This window comes from Amia ocellicauda, chromosome 15, assembly GCF_036373705.1.
Source record: "Amia ocellicauda isolate fAmiCal2 chromosome 15, fAmiCal2.hap1, whole genome shotgun sequence".
Classification (NCBI taxonomy): domain Eukaryota; kingdom Metazoa; phylum Chordata; class Actinopteri; order Amiiformes; family Amiidae; genus Amia; species Amia ocellicauda.
Genome location: NC_089864.1, coordinates 17,539,521 through 17,561,415, shown reverse-complemented (window position 1 = coordinate 17,561,415; position 21,895 = coordinate 17,539,521). Strand labels below are relative to the sequence as shown.

Sequence of the window (21,895 nt, the reverse complement as noted above, 5' to 3'; positions counted from 1 at the left end):
AATTGAATTCTGATTTGGTCAGCTTTTGTATTTCCCATTGGAAGTTACAAATAGACACAACACCAAGCAATGGAGGGTGATCAGTGCCAAAATTAAGATGAACGTGTTTATGAACATGAAGATGATTATGAAGATGAACATGCAGACCGTCTGCTTTTACAATGTTGCCATAGAAGCTGGTCGGAAGTCAGACATGTCCAGGCAGAGCAATGGTGGACAGACGTGTTTCAATGGAAGTTAAAATGTAATAGTTTCCATATTATATTTTGTTCCTTTTTATTCTGGAAAATTTACAAAGACAGATTTACTCACTCACGTGGTATCTATAGATGAAAGGAGGTGATAAATTAAGTCCTACATTTTACTCTGTTGCATTTATTTTAGGCTTTATACAATGTATTGTGGAGCTATAGAACACATATACAGATATAGGTAGACTATATATACAGTCTGTATCTTCATGTTAATAATCTTGTTCATGTTCTTCTTCATAGTCATCTTCATGTTCATAATCATCTCCTTCTTCATGTTCATAATCACATTCATCTTAATTTTAATCACCCTCCATACCAAGCACAAAACAGGGCATACATTAGCACAGAATTATCTTGACACTCGTCTTTGTGCATCATACAGAGCCTAGGACTGACAGTCGCCCATTTCACCATGGGACAGATGACTCTTGTGTTGTGCTTGTGAGGATCCTTATTCCCCAAGTGAGATTTGTTATTTTTCAAGTTACCAAACTATTATAATGGAGAAAATACAAAAGCTGGTTTTGCTGAACATGTAAAAACGTTAAGATGACTTCAGGAAGTGCATCAGTTTGGTATGTGCTTGAATATATATAACAGTTTGCTATTGGCCTTATGCAACTGTAATTTGCTTCCCTTTTACAAACTCTAGAGATCAGTTTAGAGATGCTTTAGAAGCTTTTGTTTTCAGTCGAACACTTAGTTGACATGTAAAATCAAAGAGTCGAAACAGTTCAGAAAATTGTTCAGCATGTGTAATTGGATAAGAAAAATGTAAGAAATGTAGTAAAATGTATTATTAAATTTATAACATATACAGAATTAAAACAACATAAAGAGATACAGTGAGGTTTATGACTTATTCAATAAAGTCCGGTTGCAAAAGACTTTGTGTTTCCTGTCATAGTAGCTCAGTTCAGGATTACGTCATTGTACAAATAAAATAGCTTACTGTGTTTTAATATGCAATTGATTAGATATCAACACGCATCAGCTTTTTTTTTTTTAATAACATATACAGAATTAAAACAACATAAAGAGAGGAAAAACATATTCAAATTAATACTTCATATGTAGTTCTGTCCTAACAGAAGTATCCTAAGCTTAAGTTAAAAAGTCTGAGCTTGAACAGTGACTTTGATTAATACATTTGCACTACTGAAGTTATAAAATCCTTCCTGAAGTATTCCTCAACATCATTGTGCATAATGTCGTAAGATGTTTTTTAAATCTGTATTTTAATAGCCCAACTTACACCGCACAATGTTGGAGCACCTTGGATGAATTTGACACAAACTCTTAATGACACTATCAGGTATATTGATCTTGAACTTTGTGTCCTCTGAATGTATACAAAATTACTCTCAAGTAATATACTACTCTTCTGTTGTAGATATCAATATCAAAGTGTACAGATTTGCTCTCAGTTTAGATAAGGATATAATTATGCAGCTAACATGTTTATATTGACCATAAAAAATAAAATAAAAATTAGTACTAAAACCTTCCTGCCTTACAAGCAATAATACGATTCTGATATATACCATACGATCATAGGGTTTGCACTTTAATGTTTTCTTTAATTTAATCTTCAAAATACATTCTCTGAAGGCACCATAATTTATGTTTTTAATCATTTTCATAATTCACTATAGCTGAGAGATTATTGATCATATATACGTATTACCTACTACAGAAAGCTAATCAGGAATGTACAGGGAAAAACTAAATTAGACAAGTTAGAGGAAAGATGAATAATTTTCATAGCTGACAATTCCGTTCTAGTTAAATAATTCATTTTCTCTTACAGTTATCCTGTTGTTAACCTCCAGTTGTTTTTCTATGAAGATAAAAAATATATGGAGTGAACATATTTCATTTTAATATATATGAAAACGATGGCTCTCAGGGCTTTTTGTTTTTTTGTATTCACAAACTAAATAGATAAGCGCTTATGCCACATAATCGACTGTAGAATTCACTGTGCAATTAAATGTGTCAGTGAATGATGTGGTTATATCTCTGGTCTCAGTTCAGTGCATCACTGAGGGTCATGTGATAGATTCAAATAATGGCTTTTGCAGTTCTGGCAACTGGAGGCAAAAAAAAACCCAGCAGGTTGCAGTTTTTTTGGCCAGGATAGGAGGCCCCAGATCTTGCAGAATAGCCTGTTGACCAAATAAAACTGTTTCACTTGCAAGCCTGTGTTACAACTGAACCTACTGCAATATCAAATTAAAATGATCACACCACAAGGACTATACTTTTCTCTGGCCAAGATGCTGTAATTACATTGACTTGGTCTGGCCCTGGGTTTCTCCTACCCCTTTCACAGTTCAGCAAAACCTGATATAATGTATCAGTAAGACTCAGATGCTCTGTTTAGGAGATGGAGGTTAACGAAAATACATAATATTATAATAATATTTGTTTAAAATATATCCAAATTATTAAATATTGCTGATCTGGACCTCAGTACAAAGAGTTTGAATTATTAAAAAGTGAAAGACACTGGTAGTCAAATACTTTTTGTAAACTAATAACACTATCATCCTTATTTATAAACCATACATATGAATAGAAAAAAAATGTAACACACTTAACATACTTACATCAATTTCTAATAATACTGTGCAGTTTTCCTTCTACCTTTTATTTCCTTCACTTTCTTTGCTGAAACCTCTGTTTTGTCAATACAAATCTTTCAGAGTTTGAGATCTTATATGAGCTGGTATTACATTCCAAAGGTCTAAAGAGGATGTCGACATCATCAGCTCCAAACTGAAGGCTTTGATGAGGCTGTCTTCAGTCTGATTACAGAACGCGTTAACGAACAACATAGGGTCAATAATTACACTGACGCCATGATTACTTTTGCAAAAGCAGGCCTCACTGTGCAGCCTGTACACTTGACAGATGGCTTCTCTGTGTCATGCACCTGGTTTCTGTGTTGTAGGGTGACCATATGGCTTGGGGCATGTTTTTTTTTCAGACTTACATTGCAATGCACTGTGGTATTTGCAGTTCCCAAAAGACTTGCTGCTTAGGTTGATTGGCCACTCTAAATTACCCTGTAGTCATGTGAGTGTACCGTTTGTTAGTGTGCAGACTCAGAAAGACGAGAACAATATATCAATCCAGGTTATTACCAGTAATATCTTCTGATAAATAAATACTACAATTATTTCAAGGAACACAAAGCTTCCCAGAAATGTTAAAAAGATAGATTTGAAAGAAAGATGACTAATAGAACTGTAGACTGTAGGAAACAGTATGTTTAAGAAAATAAGGATTTATCCTGTAACACAGGCTTACTTCACAGTCAGAGTGAGGCATTAAACTGCTGGCTCTGTTTGCACCAACAGTCTCAAGCCATTCAGCATGTATGACTTCACAGATATGCATATCGAGTTACCCCGGATCCTGTGACATAATCAAACGAGGGGTTTTATCATGTACTTGGACACAAAATAACCTTCTAATTTGCCTTTAAATCACGATGAACTCAGTCTGATCCTGTGTGTGTTTACGTTGGCTTCACCTTTCTGTCTTTCTTCTCACCAGCTGAGGAGCAGAGCAAAGCTGCGGCCCTCGCTGTAATTTCCTTATGCCAAGATGGTGATTCATGTGCCGTGTCTGCAAAAATCAATTACTGTAACTCCCTGCTCTGTGGACTTCCAAGCACTCTGATTAATATACTGCAGTTGGTTAAAAATGCTGCAGCGCTTGTACTTTCGTGTAATAAAAAATAAAAAAAAACTCCTGTCTTCACAATTCATTCTTACAGTTGACATTACTCCTTTGTTTAAGCACTTTGTTTTTTTCCACCTCTCACACCCCATAGTAAATATTTCTATTTACTATGGTAGACCATGGTTTTTTCATGGTAGAGTGTAGTAAAGCACCATGAAGAGATATTCATCATAGGAGAATCACTGTAAAACTATGATACAACCATAGTAAAACTATATTTCCCCAAACTGAAATAATCCTTCAGTAAATATACTAGGGTAAAATTGCATAATGGGAGATTTTTTATCAGAATTAACTAGATGTGGCAGATTCCCACTGTGAGGAGTAAATCTACAGCTTACAGTTTACCTGAAAGCCTCTTCTGAACCCCACACATATGCTAATCAGCATTAATAGGTAGGTATCTCCCAGAAGATGAGCACAGTAATGATACTAAGTGGGCATACTACTATTGAATGTTATTGTCTCCAGGTTAAAAGTCAAAGGCAATAATAATAATAATACTGCCATATGGATAAGGTAATGGAACGAGCCATGATTCCTTGTGCTCTTGGCTCCAGAAAAAAAAAACTCAGTACAACTCAGTACCCCCCTGCCATATTCACATGGGCTCCTGCCAATAGTTTTCCTGAAATGTGCCAAAGTTAAACAAAACAAAAAAATGTGTTGCTGACTAAAACTCGGTCAGGGCTAAGCTAGACCACCAATTGAGGCATTCCAAAATTCCAGCCAGATAATTAGGAAAAATATATTTTGAGAAAATGTTTGGTACTTATTAGTACTTATTTAAATATTCATCTATTATTGTAAAGTGTTACCACATATCCTGACTACCTTCATAAATCACAGTGTTTTTGTGAGGATGTGGAAGCTGTTGTAGTGTATATATATATATATAAACATGGATATACACATTTGTTTATGAGTAAACTGGAATGACTTCTGAAGTATGTTTGTATGCTGTGTATGACACCAGTCCTTCATACAGTACTGCCTCATTACCGAGTGTCTGCATGTAGTGTTTGGTTTCCCTCCTGGAAAAGAAGAGCTTGTAGTTGCCTGAAGATTATGTGGCAATAGTTGACATTGCAGTCAACATCTGTTCCCACCAGGGGTATTCTGTCAGAGTCATGTCAAGTGACAAGACTGGCCAGGGATGGACTTAAAATATGTGATTCTGCTTGTGCTGCAATTACACTCTGTTCACAGAAGCATGTGGGTAGATACACAGAACTTGAAGCCATGTGAAAAATGCCTCCCTGGCCCTGGTTGAATCAATGCTGACAGGTAGGCCTGTCCTAAAAACACATCAGGTAAAGATAAGGAGATTAGGTTAGCAATGTTGTTGCTTAGTGACATTGTCTCTCAAATGCCACTTCCAGTCACGGTGTGTATTGTCTGCTAGTAATCTGGTACTTTAATTGTACTGTATTTACAATTAAGAACAATAACTGACTATGTAAATGTATATTACAGATTATGAAATGCAATCAAAGAATGTAAGAGTATGACAAACCTCTTTCACATGTACTTGAACACACAGATTCTCAAAATCTCAGTTGTCAGACTGTAGAATTTTTTTTTTCAAAGTAGATATTTTCAAATAATATGCATTTAATTTAACAATTGTGTCCTCTATAATAACCCAAAGAAAGGAATTATAACGTTATGTTGTTAGACTAGATCAGTTTCTAGCAGCAAACCTTTCTTACCAATCCGTTCTAAAACAATTTTCTTAACAAAAGACTCAAGCATTGACAGTGACATTTGAAGTGAAGTTTAAATGAAGACAGTTATTGTATGAATTACAGCTTTTAGGTAAAAATCCTTATTGCTGATGTTTATGTAATGGACCAAGCATTCAAATTCTAAACATCAAACTGGTACAGTACTGTGAAACATACTATGATATTTACTATTAAAACTGAAAATATAATTTTGCAGTATGTAATTATAGCTTTTGTGTATAATTCATCCATGAGCTGAATTAAAACAAAATATTTTACAGTAAGCTGCTGTATTATGAGTATCTATGTGAAACAACAGACAGTTATCTTTATTTCTTTATATACTTTGACTGAAATAAGTGAATGAACCACTTTATGCTACAATTAATCAATGTAAACTATACATTAAATGATACAGTGACATTCCGTTTGCTTTAAATAATTGATTTTGAGTCTGGAAGAGTCTGTAGTTAATTTACATAATTGTACAGTGAGGTTTATGACTTATTCAATAAAGTCCGGTTGCAAAAGACTTTGTGTTTCCTGTCATAGTGGCTCAGTTCAGGATTACGTCATTGTACAAATAAAATAGCTTACTGTGTTTTAACATGCAATTGATTAGATATCAACATGCATCAGCTTTTTTTTTTTTAATAACATATACAGAATTAAAACAACATAAAGAGAGGAAAAACATATTCAAATTAATACTTCATATGTAGTTCTGCCCTAACAGAAGTATCCTAAGCTTAAGTTAAAAAGTCTGAGCTTGAACGGTGACTTTGATTAATACATTTGCACTACTGAAGTTATAAAATCCTTCCTGAAGTATTCCTCAACATCATTGTGCATAATGTCATAAGCTTTTTTTTTTAATCTGTATTTTAATAGCCCACCTTACACCGCACAATGTTGGAGCACCTTGGATGAATGTGACACAAACTCTTAATGACACTATCAGGTATATTGATCCTTTGTGTTTCCTGTCATAGTGGCTCAGTTCAGGATTACGTCATTGTACAAATAAAATAGCTTACTGTGTTTTAACATGCAATTGATTAGATATCAACACGCATCAGTTTTTCACTTGAATAAGTAATAAAAACCTCAATCATAGCACTTGTTCAAATCTACTGATAAATAAAGTTTGATTGATAGTAGAAAGAATACTTTGATATTAAAGTAACTATTAACGCCATAATATTGTGCCTTAAATAATGCAAATAGGCTCATTTGTCCAGGTTCAGAGCTTGCTTTTCCCCCTTCTTCGTGGAATGCCTTCTGTGCAGCTGCATTACATTCTTCTGATGGTCTTGGTAGCATGTATTTAAATATGTGCTCTGATCTGCCAAACATGTGCCGACAACAGCACTCTACAGGAGTGAGAGAATATATTGCCATATTTGATTTTCCTTTCTCTGTTAGGTGACTTACCCACATCAGGAACAGCTTGCCTTAAAATACATAAATACATACAAATTGATTGATATTAGGCAGCCTTTCTAAATTCAAATGGACACATAGCAAACAAGGTGTAAGAGTTATGCTGCTCCACAACTTCTATTAAAGTCATTGTGAAACTGTATCAAGTAAAATAATATATTTATATATTTTAAGGTGACTTTATTCTACATTACTTCTAATAGTGTAATTATTTCAGACTATAAAAAAATATGGTTTTCTGTACTTCATGTTCTGAGAGTGTAGTGTTTTGCAAACATGTATAGTGATATGTAACTATATTCCCTAGCATAGCATTGAAGTTATTCTAACATTTATCCAAAACACATTGCAACAATCCACATCTTGGTGAGCAGGTTAACAACCCTTTCATTAGTTGTGACTGAGGAGGACAAACTGTACATTTCAAATTGTTTGGTAATTTGTTTTGTAATTTGTTTATATCCTTTTAATGGAATTGGGGCATAGCTAGACATCAGAAACTGAAAGTGATCCACAGTATCATGAGTTTCACAAGAAAAGAAGATCTGAAATTTCTGACACTGTCCCGGATTGGTAATGCCACAATCTGATGTCTGAGAAATACAAAAGAAACCTATTTTAACAAGGACTATTCCTTGTATATTTAGCCATCCAAAAACTGTAGAAAAAGTTGACGATGTTGTTTTGTTGTTGAAGTAACTTTGTTTCTGCCTCCCCACCCCTCTGCTGTTACAATGGTTCTGAAATATTGATTTCACTTCTTGTTTTCCAGAGTCCTTTGCATGTAAGCATTGTCCAGATCAAATGACTTTATTAAAGGCAACAAGGCCTGTTGTGAAGCCTGTGACGTGTGTCTGAAATAGAATTCATATATATATATATAAATGTGTGTGTGTGTGTGTATTCTATATTCTTTAGTAATTGCCAGTGTATCCAGGCACTGAAATTATACTATATAAACAACAAAAAGAACTGAAGTTAATAGTTTTAACTTTTCCCCCCAGGGATTAGCAGAATTGGTTTAAATTATGATTTGTCTGTTTGTTACTTTTCAGTTTAATTACAGATTAGTCTACCGGTATAATGAAACATGGACTGTAAGATCTTGCTGTTTTGTATTGTGTTATGTGTAAACATTTCTGTAAACAGTTAGCCTATGTGTTATTGTTTAGATTGTGTTAATTGTAACTGCTTCTATACTATTTGTAATTGTGCTGTCTTTGTTTAATTTACTTTAAATATGACTTATGTTGGTATTATTTTTGCTCTTACTGTATTGTGTTTGTGAAACATGTATATTTGTGACAATTGTAGTAACTGTTTAAGGACGTCTACTAAGAAAAGGATCATTTCAACACTGACTAAATATGTTCATTAGAGGAACACATGTATTCTTCCGCCTTGTTGAGACATTATTGAGATACACATGTATCTGGAACATTTGTCTTTGTTGTGTTGTATTTCCCAATAGACATCTCTGGATTCAATTACTGTATTTGGAAAAAACAATGATTTCAGATGTAGCAAACACAACGGTTTTAAATTAAAAAAGACAAAACAAACCCAAACAAAACCCTTTCCAATGAGCGCATAGATACCATTCCGTCACTGCAGTCCAGCCTCCTGTGTCCCTCTCTGCCAGGGCCACTGCTCAGTCTTAGAAGTATACAGGAATGTGTTTAAATGTTGGGAACACATAATTAAATTGTTGCAACAGTTACAACTTGTTGCTAAAGACAATACTGCAAGTTCATGTCACAGCACAGAGTCCCTGTCAGTCAGGCCAGCATCAACTCCTCCGCTGATGACGCGCCACTGCAGAGCCTGGCCGTGACGTCACCCGCTTCTCGCGAGATTATGGAAAGCGAGTTCACACGCCACCCGACGTCCAGCACCCCCTCCCCACGCCCCAGTGCGCTGTGGGATAGTGGCAGTATAAAGTATATCCTCCCTCGGAAAGCGATAAGAAGCCAAGGCAGGAGGGGGATGAAGATGGCGGACGCCAAGCAGAAGCGGAACGAGCAGCTCAAGCGCTGGCTGGGCTCGGAGACCGACCTGGAGCCGCCCGTGCTGAAGAAGAAGAAGACCAAAGTGAAGTTCGACGATGGCGCCGTCTTCCTGGCCGCCTGCTCCAGCGGCGACAGCGACGAGGTGCTCAAACTGCTGGACCGGGGCGCCGACATCAACTACGCCAATGTGGACGGGCTCACCGCCCTCCATCAGGTCCGTGCGTCCTCCCCTCTCTCTCTCTCTCTCTCTCTCTCTCTCTCTGTGTGATTTCTTCTCCCTAAGAGGGGACATTTGAGGCCAGCGCCGATCGGATCAAACGAGCCCCAGAGCCGCGGAGTCGCTGTTTACCTTGTTGCGGTGGCGAATGGCAGAGGGCCGGCCGTGGGGCTGCAGCTCGTCGGGCTGGATTGAACGGAGCTGGGAGGGGAAAAAAAGCAAATCTCGTTTTGTTGTTGTTGTTGTTGTTGTTGTCGTTGCTGCTGCTGTTGTTTTTCTCACCGTCGTGTTGGTGTAAATGCATGGGTTTGAGTGGAAAGCGTAAATAAGTGTCTGATAGTGATATTGCCACAGACAGCAGCTTCCAGTACCAGCATTGTGTCAAACTCTCCAGTCAGACCTGGGTGGTGTAGTCTGGCTCCACCGAGGGTTACCGTTGTGGCTGCAGTTTTCTTCTTTATGTCTGTCTAAAGCCGACGAGGCGGATCACGAAGAAGGCTTGTATCCCTCGATCTGTGCCCTATAACTTCGTGTTTTTTCACATCTCACACAATAGTTGTCCAGATCTCTTACGATTGGCATATGCAGCAATACATAAACGTGCACTAAAGGACGAGCATTGGCTTGCGAATTGAAATGTGTGTACCTGTAGACATGGGAAGTCAGTCTTGTGATTTTATTTAAATGTGATGTTGTGTGGGTTAGGAGAAGGGGTGCACCATTAGGAATATTTTTAGCTTTCAAGCTATGCCGCAGTCTAGTGTAGGGGGAAAAAAAAGGCACAAACAAAGCAGAATAGTCAAAGTACAACAGGACATGGATACGTTTGACCAGTAAAAAGTGCTTCTGTACAAGACGGTCTCCTGCTGTCATTTGCTTAGCATGACTTCGCTTTATTTTGAAGTGTAATGTCAACAGCTCCATGCATATGCATAGTCCAATTACAGATACCCCCACTTTACCTTGATTTGATATGTTTGCTTATTCAAAACCTCAATAGCCCGTTGTTGGTAATATAGACACACCTGGTAGAGTCTGTTTTGCATATCTTGGTGAACAAGGTCAAAGGAATTGTCCAAATGCTTTTAGAGGAACTGATTAGGTAAAGCTACTATTGCTATATATGAAGCAAATACCATTTCAGCTTGTCTATTGTGATGTCGGTGGGTATCTACAGTGTGTTATGGTTTTAAATGTAATTTTTCCATGTGTACCTTGGTCTTGCCTAAATATCTGGTCAGTGCTGTCACTCTAATTCAGAAATCAGCTGTTGGGGAATCTGACTTATTTGTTAACTAGTTGATAGTTGAACCATTACATTAAGCTGCATTAAAATGTTTGACATGAAGAGAATACAAAATCTTATTTTAAATAGACTCTGAATAGTGAGCTATTTGTACATTATAAACAAAGTAAAATAATTGTATGTTACACAAGCAATACTTTAAAACATAACTTACATTACTCATATAAACAATTATAACAACTGTTTATACAATATTAGTTTGCTTCACTCGACCTTGGAGTTAAAGCACTTCACAGATATGTGTTTGAAAGCTTTTGACTTGCCTACTTACCCCCTGCTGAATTCAACTTGTCTTTGCTGCTTCTTGCTTTGTCTCCTATCCAGCACACACTACATATAAATATACTGTCCAAATATAATCTGTCGTTGATGCAACTTGGTACGCCCTTCTTTGTTCAAGGCAGAATAGTTTAAGTCACCCAGATTGTATTAGAATTTATACTAATTGGGAAACAATTTTCTTCTCAAAGCTTTTCAAAAAATATTTCTTTAAGCATTACAACTAAAAAATACCCCCCAATCTACAAGTTAACACAGCATTTTTTCCTCTCTTCAATGTAATTGTGCACCCATTACAAGGCAACTATGCAACAAAAATGCCTACCTGTTTTTCACTATCAGAATGTAGTGTTTGAATGAGATGAGTCATAAGCACCCAGGAGGCTATTTATTGGTTACCTATTTTTTTTGGTTACTGTCTTTGTTAGCATCATTGACCTCGATGACCCTAAGCATGCATCAGTTTTTCTCCCGGTCTTTCTTGATATTTGTAGTATGATTGAACAGTCATACATACATGTAGTTGGTATATTGGTTAGCACTACATTCTGTCCTCGTCTGATGCCAGCATCTCCTGCTTCACAACCATGCTTTTAGAAGTGGCAACTCTCTGACATTTCCATATTCCAAAATTAACCTTTTTGTGTTTATTCGAACACAATGAATGGGCAAATATTATAAGTTACCCTGTCAGAATTTCACTTGTGTGTTCAAAGTTGATCAAAATGGAGTTCTTTCAAAATACACTACACGATTTACTGGGCCGAAAGTTTCTTGATAAACCAGTCCCACGTCAACGTGAGTCAAATGAGTTGCCTTCATCCAGTTCTGCAGTGTTTCACAAAACGGCCAAGACAGTTTCTAAAGCAACTACACAAATGCAAGCATGTCTGCAGCTGGACCTTGCAGTGTCTGTTTTATTATGTAATGGCACAAGTTTAGTTACTTTGTAGTCAGAGAAACAAGAAAAAGACGATATAGGGATTTGTGTGTAATGTGATTAATCCAGGGATTGTGTGTGTGTGTGTGGGGAGGGGGGGTGTTGTGGGTGGGATCAGGCTGGTCAGCTGTATTTAGTTATACTACATTAGAGCTTCCAAACTATTTTCAGAATCTTAAAAAATATATATTCTCCTCTCCAATGGATTTCCCTGTGATTATATTATTTTTTGCTTTTGTCGTTTTAAGTTCATATTGCATGCATATTTTGTGGATAGTACAAGGGTACTCCCTCTTCCTTAAGCGACATAATGTGCCGCATTTCAGTAATGGTAATTGTCACACTAAAGCAGTGGATTATCCACCTTTTAACTGATTTTAAGACTGTGACTACTTGAATAATCACCTAAACGTATCTTCTCTTGAACAAGATGACAATTCCTTGGGTGGCAAAAGATTTTATTTATACCACATGCTTGTAACTTGAATTAGATTTATATATTTTTATTAACTGAAATGCAGAAATATCCCCCTCTCATCGATATGCTGTTAACTTACAATTTGCTACTATCCTTCACCTTTCAAAAAAGATCACATGGAAATCATGTAGCATTTTAGTGACTGTAGTTTCATTAATGCTCAGATATTGGAGCCCATTGGTTACAATACTTACATATGAAGGATTATTTACATTTCACAACTTTTTGATTACACTATTCTGTTTTAAAACTGAAGGAAATAATTGATATTTTTCACTGCTTGTGTCAAGACGTACACTTTTGCTGCCTATTGGATTGTATGCTTTTTTTTTTTTAATTATTATTATTAGTGGAGCTTTTCATTAAAGGCAAGAGTGCTTGAATGTTAGATGGTGTGAACTGTTGAGGAGAAAAGTCCAAAAACAATTATTGTGTGTGTGTGTTACGCTTGTGAGCCTGGTATGAGAGATCAGCACTTTGTGCAATGTGTTGTTTGGATAAGTGATCAGCTGCAGGAGTTCAGGAAGCCGCTACTGCATGATTGTAATTCTAAATTGGAAAGCCTGGTGTTTTCTGATTTGGAAAATATTTTTTGGGAGGTGTATTACAGCTTTTTGAACATGGATATTTTACTTCTAACTTTGTTATTCTTAACACTCAGCACTGTGCATTTCACCCTATAATTGCTTTAATTATGGTACCCTTTTTGTAGGAATAAATAAACATTTTAAGTATTTCTCTTTACAATAACTAAAATTTCCCTTCTATAAAGATTCTGCAAAATGATTAAATAAATGAAACAGGGGTGTCTTCTAACAAAGCAGTGTCTGGTCTATGGTACTGGTCAGTGTGCCTTTATAAATAGCTTATGCAGATGTACCCCTTTAGCCTCTGATCAGTCTAAGTTTGGTATTCACTGTGAGTCACTGGACATTCTCGGCTGCTTTGTAGTCTAGTCCTGGCACTGAACCAGAGGTAATGTACGTTAGTCGTTCCCTTGCAATCATCTCTTCTGTGAAATAAGCCAATATCTTTCCTCAAAAGGTTATTAGAATCAAAATTATTTCTGACAGGGACCGTATCTAGGACAGAGTTAACTCTGAAAGAGTGTTCTTAATTTAGATCCAAGTCTAGCAGTTCCTAAATCTCCCCTGTCCAGTGTATATGTTTGAGGAGCAGAAATGGGTATTCGTGTTACAGAGCTGTGTTTGACAATTGGGTGCAATTTGACAATTTGAAATACTGTAAATCTGCTAGAGTTATGGTATACATGTCTAAAATTGACTTAGTCTGGAAACTTTTTTTTTTTTTAAGAAATAGCAGATTTCAGGCACTAATGTAAAGTGTTTCACAAGTGACTGAAACAGGTTCATATTAGATCACATGTTCTTAAGATTGAGAAACTTTGGATTCCTTACTATTTTGTATTCCCTAGTGAACAACTTAGTTAAGGGTAACAATTTGCCAACCAGTTGCAAGTAATTCTAATGCACAAAAAATTCAAGAGATTTAAACTTGCATTGTGCTTAAACCTTGCACATTCCCCTTAAACAACAGGTTATTTTACTAATAAACTTATTTTGTGATATGTGTAAAGTTTACCCATAACTGCAATCATATTACACATGCATGGTCTTCAAGGTTTTTTTTTTTTTTTTGGTGCTAACCTAACCATAACTGGAGAACAATCTTTGCTAGCACTAGAATGCATTATGGAATGATAGGGGCTTCAAGTTGTGAATGAAAAGACTAAGACGTGATGATATTTGATGGGTGGATACATTCCAGGCTGTCATTGTCTGGAGTTTGCATTCCTTGAATGACAATCAGTGGAAACCATGGCATAGGAGAGGAGGCATTCCTCAGCTGTCACCTTTTCTGTACTAGTTTGTGATCCCCTGCACAGCAGTGTGTGGAAGAGGCAGAATATCAAAGCTGCAGTTTGATATTGATGGTTTGAGTCTGGTTTCTTTGAATATTACAGCAGTGGAAAAAGTTTACCTCTGTAGTTTATACAATGTTAATATACAGGAGTATGTATTCATTGTGTAATATTTGCTCTTTTCTTACCCCTCCTTTTCTCTTCACCACATCTCCTAGTATCTCAACACTTAAATTGAAACGAATTGATATTTTACCTTGGTAAATCAGAAGGGATTTACATTTTCTGTTTATCCCACAAATTTAGATTCATTTTTTTAACCACATAGCTGTTTATAGTTGTTATAGGATGTTCTTTAATTTATTCCCCCCCCCTAAGCTCTGAAATAAGTAGTTTGTATTTGTTACCAAGACAGCCTTCTTGAAATATTAACATGTCAATTTTAAGAGGAGACAGTGGCTTCCAAACGTTTCCAGGAAATGAACTTCATAACCTTTAAGTCAATTTGAGTGTTTAAAATCCTTAATACCAGGGTTCCCTTAAATTAGTATCCCACGCATATAAGTTTCAGTTAGCAACCTTGCTTTTCAATAATTGCATACTGTCACTGAAAATAAGTTGTCCATATTCTTCTCAAATCAATTTATTACAATACTGCTTGATGCTTGTTTTTTTTTTGTTTTGTTTTGCATTTATAGTCACTCTGTTGGTAGATTAATGCAATACACTAACAACTGAAGTTCACTCCAGCTCTCCCTATGCCTCTCTGCTGAATTCTTCCACTTTATTTTGGTTAACCTCTTGGTTGATAAGTGAGTGCAAGCAAAGATGGTGCTTGTGATACCATTCGAAGAGCAGCTTGTTGGAATCGCAGCTTTCAACAAATTTATAACCTTAACTTCTGTAACCTGAGATGGCAAATTGAGATGAGCCTAATCCCTTCCTGTCAGAGACCAAAAAAAAAAAAATCTTCCTGTTGCATTTTACCTAAAATGTATACTTACCTGCTGAATGCACACAGTTTGCTTCCAATCTATGCAGAGTTGCAAAAATTAGTGAAAGAGCAATCTACTGCAGAAAATGAGAATTAACAAGGTAAAGAAGTGTGGTAGAGGGAACCTGTCTTGATGAAATAATTGTTCCCTGAATATCCCTGAGGAGAGCCTTGACTTCTGAATATCCAGACTTTGTATTAGCTTATATTCTTAGTGGCGCACTCCGTATGACCAAGCATGACCCAGTGTTAATTAATTGTTATTATGTGTGCTGTCTTCACATGTTGTAGCTGCTCTCCCACCCTTTAGAAGATGATGAAGGCTTTAATATCTACCAGCCTTTTAACAGTTTCTATTAAGTACTGTCCAGGTTTTGTAGAATACTTGTTTTCTTCTACATAAAGCATACAGAAATACCAGACGTGACTAGCATGCTGAATCTATATATACTGTATGCGTTGCTGTAAATTGTTTTAGTCGACGAAAGAAGCATTACCACACCAGGTTAACAACATAAGATATTCACATAGGGCTCAATTCTTAAGTGATTATTAGTCTTCAGAGATTACTTAAAACCCCCCTATGCCATGCCAGTGTTGTTGTATCTTGTCAGGCTGCTGTATTCTTGACCTCTTCTGATATTGATACTTAAGTAATACACCCAGTATGCCTTTTAGCAGGCATGTGACTGCTGCACAGAGGGCTAAACCTAAAGCAGGCTGGTGGGTGTAGCAATGCAATGTGAGGCCTAATTGTGAGAGCACGAATGCTTTGCAGAGTGTATTTTATAAAGATGATCGACATGCAAAATTGTACAATGAGTGCCCTTCCTAAGAGTGATGTAATGTTATTTTCAGTTTGTTATACACTGATACTAGCTCTGTTTGTGCGTGCAATAACTTCCATCTTCCCCATTTTGTCCCCATGGCCAAATGAGCAGCAGATGCATTTTTTTGTGTGTCATTAACTGATGGTGATAAAGTCGTGGGCTGCTTACATAATCTCCAATGTGTGTTTGAGTAAAGAGAGAGAGAAATGTTCTCAACATTGCACTCTCTAACTAGCCAAAATAAATGTACAAAACATGACCAAGTTGCTGCTCACATTTCATGCTATTAAGAGGTTCCAAATAGGCACATTTGTTTTTTAACAGGACCCTTCAGTATGGTTTGCACTTTTCAATGTATAGACTGTCACAAGCCTGTTACGGTTAGGTTTTTGGAAACGCTGCCAATGCTGCAGCTTGATTCGGGCTGTTCTGCACACCCTTCTTGGAGCAACCAGCGTGGGAACCTGCCACCATGGCCTCTGTGTGGTCAAAGATGTTTCTGCTTTCACTTTGTTGCTGCTGACTGCTACCACCGTTCTTGCAGCATTCACTGAGTGTCAATTTTGCTTTTTAATTTTTTTATTAAGGATTTTAAATTGTCAGTCTTTCTAGCCACTGAATTTACTTGGCAAATGAATTAACATTAAATCATATGCATCTATATATAAATTCACATTTTTATTGGCTTCCTCTGCAGTAAAGCAGAGCACGGAGGTATTCATTCATAAACAAAAATCATGTGAAGTGAGGTTGACATTATTTAGACAAGCTTTATTACAGGTTGGAACTGGTTCATTTGGATCATGCTTAGTCAGTTAAATTCCAGAAAAACATTTAAAAACTAGATCAATTTTGCCATCTATTTAAAAGTTAAGAGACTTGTTTTGAAATTGGAAGCCAGTATGCTAAACTAAAGGTTTACACAGACTTCACTCAGTGTCTGGTTTATTTATTGACTGCCTAAATAAGATTTTCCACAATCACTGTTGTACTGTATTGGAGTAAGTAGATTATTTCTTAAACACAAGTTCATGGTATTCATTCTGAAACTAATATTCAGTCATTCTACTACTTCAGTAGCTTATGCAATTCATCTTATGTAGAGGACCAGCCACACATGAGTTACAAACCTTTCACCTGTTTAACCTTGCTGTACATGTCTTTATCAATTTTGATTTCGACATGGAAAGCTAAAGATGCACCGCTTAAATTGCATTGGTCCTGTAAATCAATTTAGGATATTCTGTTGATAAACATGTTTTATTAATGTGGAACGAAGTGTGCAGATAATGCGATTTAATTTCTTCTCCTGACTCCTTACGTCTATCTCAGGGGTGGCTAACCCTGGTCCTGGAGAGCCGCAGGGTCTGCAGGTTTTTATTTTATCCAGATCGTTTACTGCTTACTTGAACCAATTATGGGTCTTAATTAGGCAAAAAGTCCCTGTGTTCAAGATATCCACTGATTGGTAATTAAGAGAGACTTGGAAATCCTGCAGGATTGCGGCTGTCCAGGACCAAGGTTAGCCACTCCTGTTTTAGCTGCTTGAATGGGATTTTGCCATTACTGAATAAAACTGGTTAAAATCTAAGGTTTCACTGATTGGAGACTGAATCCTTTCTACTGAAGGATCACTGCCTAGTGATGTAGGTCCCACATGACTTCCGGTCATTGGAATGTTCTGTCTTCTAGGTTATAGTTCAGGTTAGGCAGCAAAACACACCTGCAGAAGAACAGCTAAAAGGGGAAACGGAGCTAACTATTGGGTAAGAAGAGTCTCCCTGAGGTCCTCCTCTTAAGATGCTGGTTGCTCATTGGATTAATCTTAACAGAGCTTGAACTACTTCAGTAGTCTTGACATTCAAGACCCCCAATGGGCTGCATTATCTAGTCTGACGTGCTCATGAGAAATTGTGTAGCCTCTTGTTTTGCATAAAGAGAAGGCCATAGTTCTTCATTTACAATCTTGTTCTGCTGTCCCCCTAAACCTTTGTTCTAAAGTAATCTTGCATGTAATCTGTAAGGACTGCAAATGTTTCAAGCGTGTCCTTCAAGAATGGTCATATTATTGCTTGGAAATTGAGCCTTTTCTAATTAATATCTGAATTGTTTTACACATTATTGCTTGTATCTCATTAGAAGCTTTGGCAAACATTTGTGTGTGGCTTTAATGTAGAAGAAACAAATTCACTTGATGAGAACCGGTCTCCACCCCATAGCCAAATCATCACCTGTGCTCTGTAAACTGTTGATGATGCAGCTAACTGCAACACGCCTGCTTCCTGGGGTGTTCCTATTATATGATACAGTGGTGACTCACGCGCATTGTGAAACTAGGTTTGTGTATGCTAATTAATGAGGTTAAAGCCAACCGAGTCTTAACAGAATTTCATAACAAAAGTGGGTGGAAGAAATTCCTGAGCCACCTTGAGGTAACTTCTGTTTTGTAATTGAATGTAGTGATTCTCTGCATACCTCACTTTTGCATCATATGATTTCCATACTGAAGTCATGCTGCAATGATACCAAGGATTTTCATTTTTCAAGTACAGTTCAGGGATTTTTCTCTGGTTTGTAGGGAATGATTTCACAATTTCATACAATATCAAAATGAGGTGTGAAATTGTATTTATTGGTTTATGAATGTAGCTCTCCATCCACTGCTCATTGTATTCCTATGGTCAAGTTGCTGATTGTTTCACCATGGTGCTTTTTATTTACATACTAAGAAACTTGAACTGTACATTTTTTATATTTTTGCAAGTCATTTATTGTGATCTCCTGTCTGGCATTAGTTTTATTTTAAGAATACATAGCAACTTAGCTGTGTTAGTAGAGTTTCAGGCATTACCTTTTATTTTAATTATTTAAATGCATCTAAATGTTTGACAGCCTAGTTGTATCCTCTCATGTAAGCCAGGGGTGCATATTTGCTCTCTTCCACCTGAGTTCCCTGGTAACTAATTGAACTCATTCTTATCTTAGTTGGGCCAGTATACTAATTTTAAAGAAATGTAAAAGTAATCTTAACAGATCAAAGCTGTCGAACAGATCCTCATGCTAGGATATCCTTAGGTGTTATGAAGATAATCTAATATTCATTCATTTTCTCAATGAAATGTGCATGTTTAATATTCTTACGGTTTGATATGATTAGCAAAACTGAATTTAATTGTGAAAAAATTCATACCAGGGAGTGCAGAACACAGAATAAGCCAAAATGAATGCAAATCCTTGTTTGATTTGTCTTGGGGCTTTGGGCATGATTGACATTTTTATGCACTTAAAAAGTCATCTGTGAATCCTAGACTGGCAAACTTGTCTGTCCTTAATTTTATACTGATAAGTCCTTAATATATTGTATGTAAGTCCGTCTTTTGCCTTTAATGACTATCGAAAATAAATAAGCATACTAACAAAGTTGGGTATTTTTATATATTGTTTGTACTTGTATTGTTTAATCTTTTTTTATCTGGATACACTCTCTAATTTGATAGTGTTCTTCGTGGTCTTGTCTGTCAATTTCTGAGCAGGATAGTTCTGCTATTCCACAAAGAGTTAGTAAGGGACTATAATGACATCCAGTTTGTATATATACATTTTATTTTTCCATGAGGTTTTCTGAATTAAAAGGATGTTTTTATCTTCTAAGGTTGGGCTAAAAATCTGAGTCCAAATTTAGAGGGATAGCTCTTACCATTCAATTAACATTCCTTTCAATTTATATCCCTGTCATCTTTTCATGTAATGCTATTTTCCCTACAAGGGTACAATATAGTCTACATGTCATACCATTTTTAGTACGCATAGTTATATTGAGCTGATTTTATTTAGCCTATCACAGTCAAATTGTTCAGGACATTTGTAGTTGTCCCCATAAGGATAATTGAAAATTAGTATTTTATAAACCAGTGTAGCTCTTTTATGTTGCAGTATGGACTTCAGATTTCACATGGTTGCACATGTTGTCATTTTCTAGACTTAATAATATGAAATCTTGCTACTCTTAAGAATTTGGCACAACATCCCCAATTTTTCAATTTGGTTTTAATTTATTAGACCCCAGTTCCACATCTATAACACGAGTGATGGTTTAGTCCAGAAACCTAGATGATAAAGACCTGCAATGTCCCAGGTACAAAATGTCATGCACTCTGTTACACCACAATACAAGAAACTAAATATCAATGAAAATAGCCCAGCCAAACTGATAATCCATGAAACAGATGTGTTTTGCTGGCCACCCAGTATGCTGATCTTATGTCATTACATGTTGCTTATCATGCATACATTTTACCTTAAGTTGGCGAAAAACTTTTCTGGCTAACGTTCAACATTTAGCCTTTTTCTTTTTTCTTTCTTTCTTTCACTGTGATGAGAACTGATAGAATGAAATCTTTTTAAGAAAAAAATGAAGAGGAAGCATGTGTTTATTTCTCATTTCCTTGTCAAGGCTTTACATGTTATCCGCATTTTGTTTATGCCTGCAGTCCTTTTATAATGCATACTTTTGTGTTCCTTAAATCTTTAACCCTAGTTTTAATTGTAAAACCCTGCAAATCAGGCTCTTGTGACATCAGTAGATTTATACTCCAATTTATATTGTTTTGAAACCTGCCTCCTGTGTTCCCATTTCATTGGTGCTCGCTTATCCGAAGGGGCACTCACTGTTTAGTTGCTATCTGTGTTTAGATCATTCTGTCCTCTTCAGCACAGCCAGTAACACCCCGCAAAGGGTCAAGATTACAACTGTTCATTACGTTTGGGGAGTTTACATTAAGTGGTTAAATTTGTGCAGTCTTCCAGATCAAATGAACAGGGATTAAACATGCCAGGAAGATGCAAGGGAAACTTTAATTGAGTCTAAAGAGAGGAACGAATCAAGATTTTCTCCATAGTTTGGAAAATCGCTTCAGTGATGCAAGTTCTCTCTGGACATCTCTAGGGCCACACATTAATTGGAAGAAAGGAAGAAAAAAAAATGTTTACACCTTGATATCCAGTGAGGATATCTTCCTAGTAATTTCCCACTTTGTTTACCAAAACCACTCATTGTGTCCTGAAAATATTCACTTCTTGCAGAGAAAAAAGTAAAAAGTTATTGTGAAATTATAATATTATGAACATGTTGCTTCCAATACACCATCATTGTTGTGTTAAGTCAGAGAATCTGATGTGCAGTCTTGGAATTGCTGAGCAAGTTGGATGCAGCCGAGTCTCCTTTCTTTTCCATTTTACTCCCCCCACCCACCCTTGGACCGCTGACAGTAACAGCTCATGGAAACAAACTTGGCTTTGAATCGTAGCTATTGTTTTGGCTGTGGAGAATAAATGAAATGTATGGTTAAGATTTTTTTTTTTTTCTCTTCTTATTCTCTCTCCTGGGGCTGTTTTTTCCACGGGAATCCCAGGCCCATATATGGTCAATAGTGATTGCGTTGTGATGGTTCAAGGAAGTCGGCCTGGCCATGCAGAGAAACCCAGCTGGCTTTGGCAGGGCTGCGATACCCTTTTCTTGGCCTCCTGCAGTAGCACAGTAGCTCGTTTTTAGCCCAGCTTGCCTGCTGCATAGCACTGCTCAGACTGTAAAAAGGAATTCCTTATGTGGAAGTGCCTTCATACTGTAGATGCAGTGATGTCAGAGGAAGGCGTTCACATGCACTGATCCTTGAAACTTTATGCTTTGAGTATTACTTATCTGGGAATTTCTCCACTGGTATGTTGGAGGCTTCAGTTGCAAAAACTGGGGGGAAGGAGGGTTAACTTTGGCAAAAGTAACAAAA

The 21,895-nt window shown here is 36.7% G+C and overlaps 1 protein-coding gene across 1 annotated transcript in view; it reads left to right on the top strand.

The window, feature by feature from the left end:
- The first annotated feature begins 9,077 nt into the window (after positions 1–9,077).
- ppp1r12a (protein phosphatase 1, regulatory subunit 12A) overlaps positions 9,078–21,895 on the top strand; it is a 60,786-nt gene continuing 47,968 nt past the window's right edge. The window contains exon 1 of the mRNA XM_066724681.1: positions 9,078–9,400. Coding sequence (XP_066580778.1) covers positions 9,164–9,400 — 237 coding nt within the window. The 5' untranslated portion in view covers positions 9,078–9,163. The remainder of the gene's footprint in view (positions 9,401–21,895) is intronic.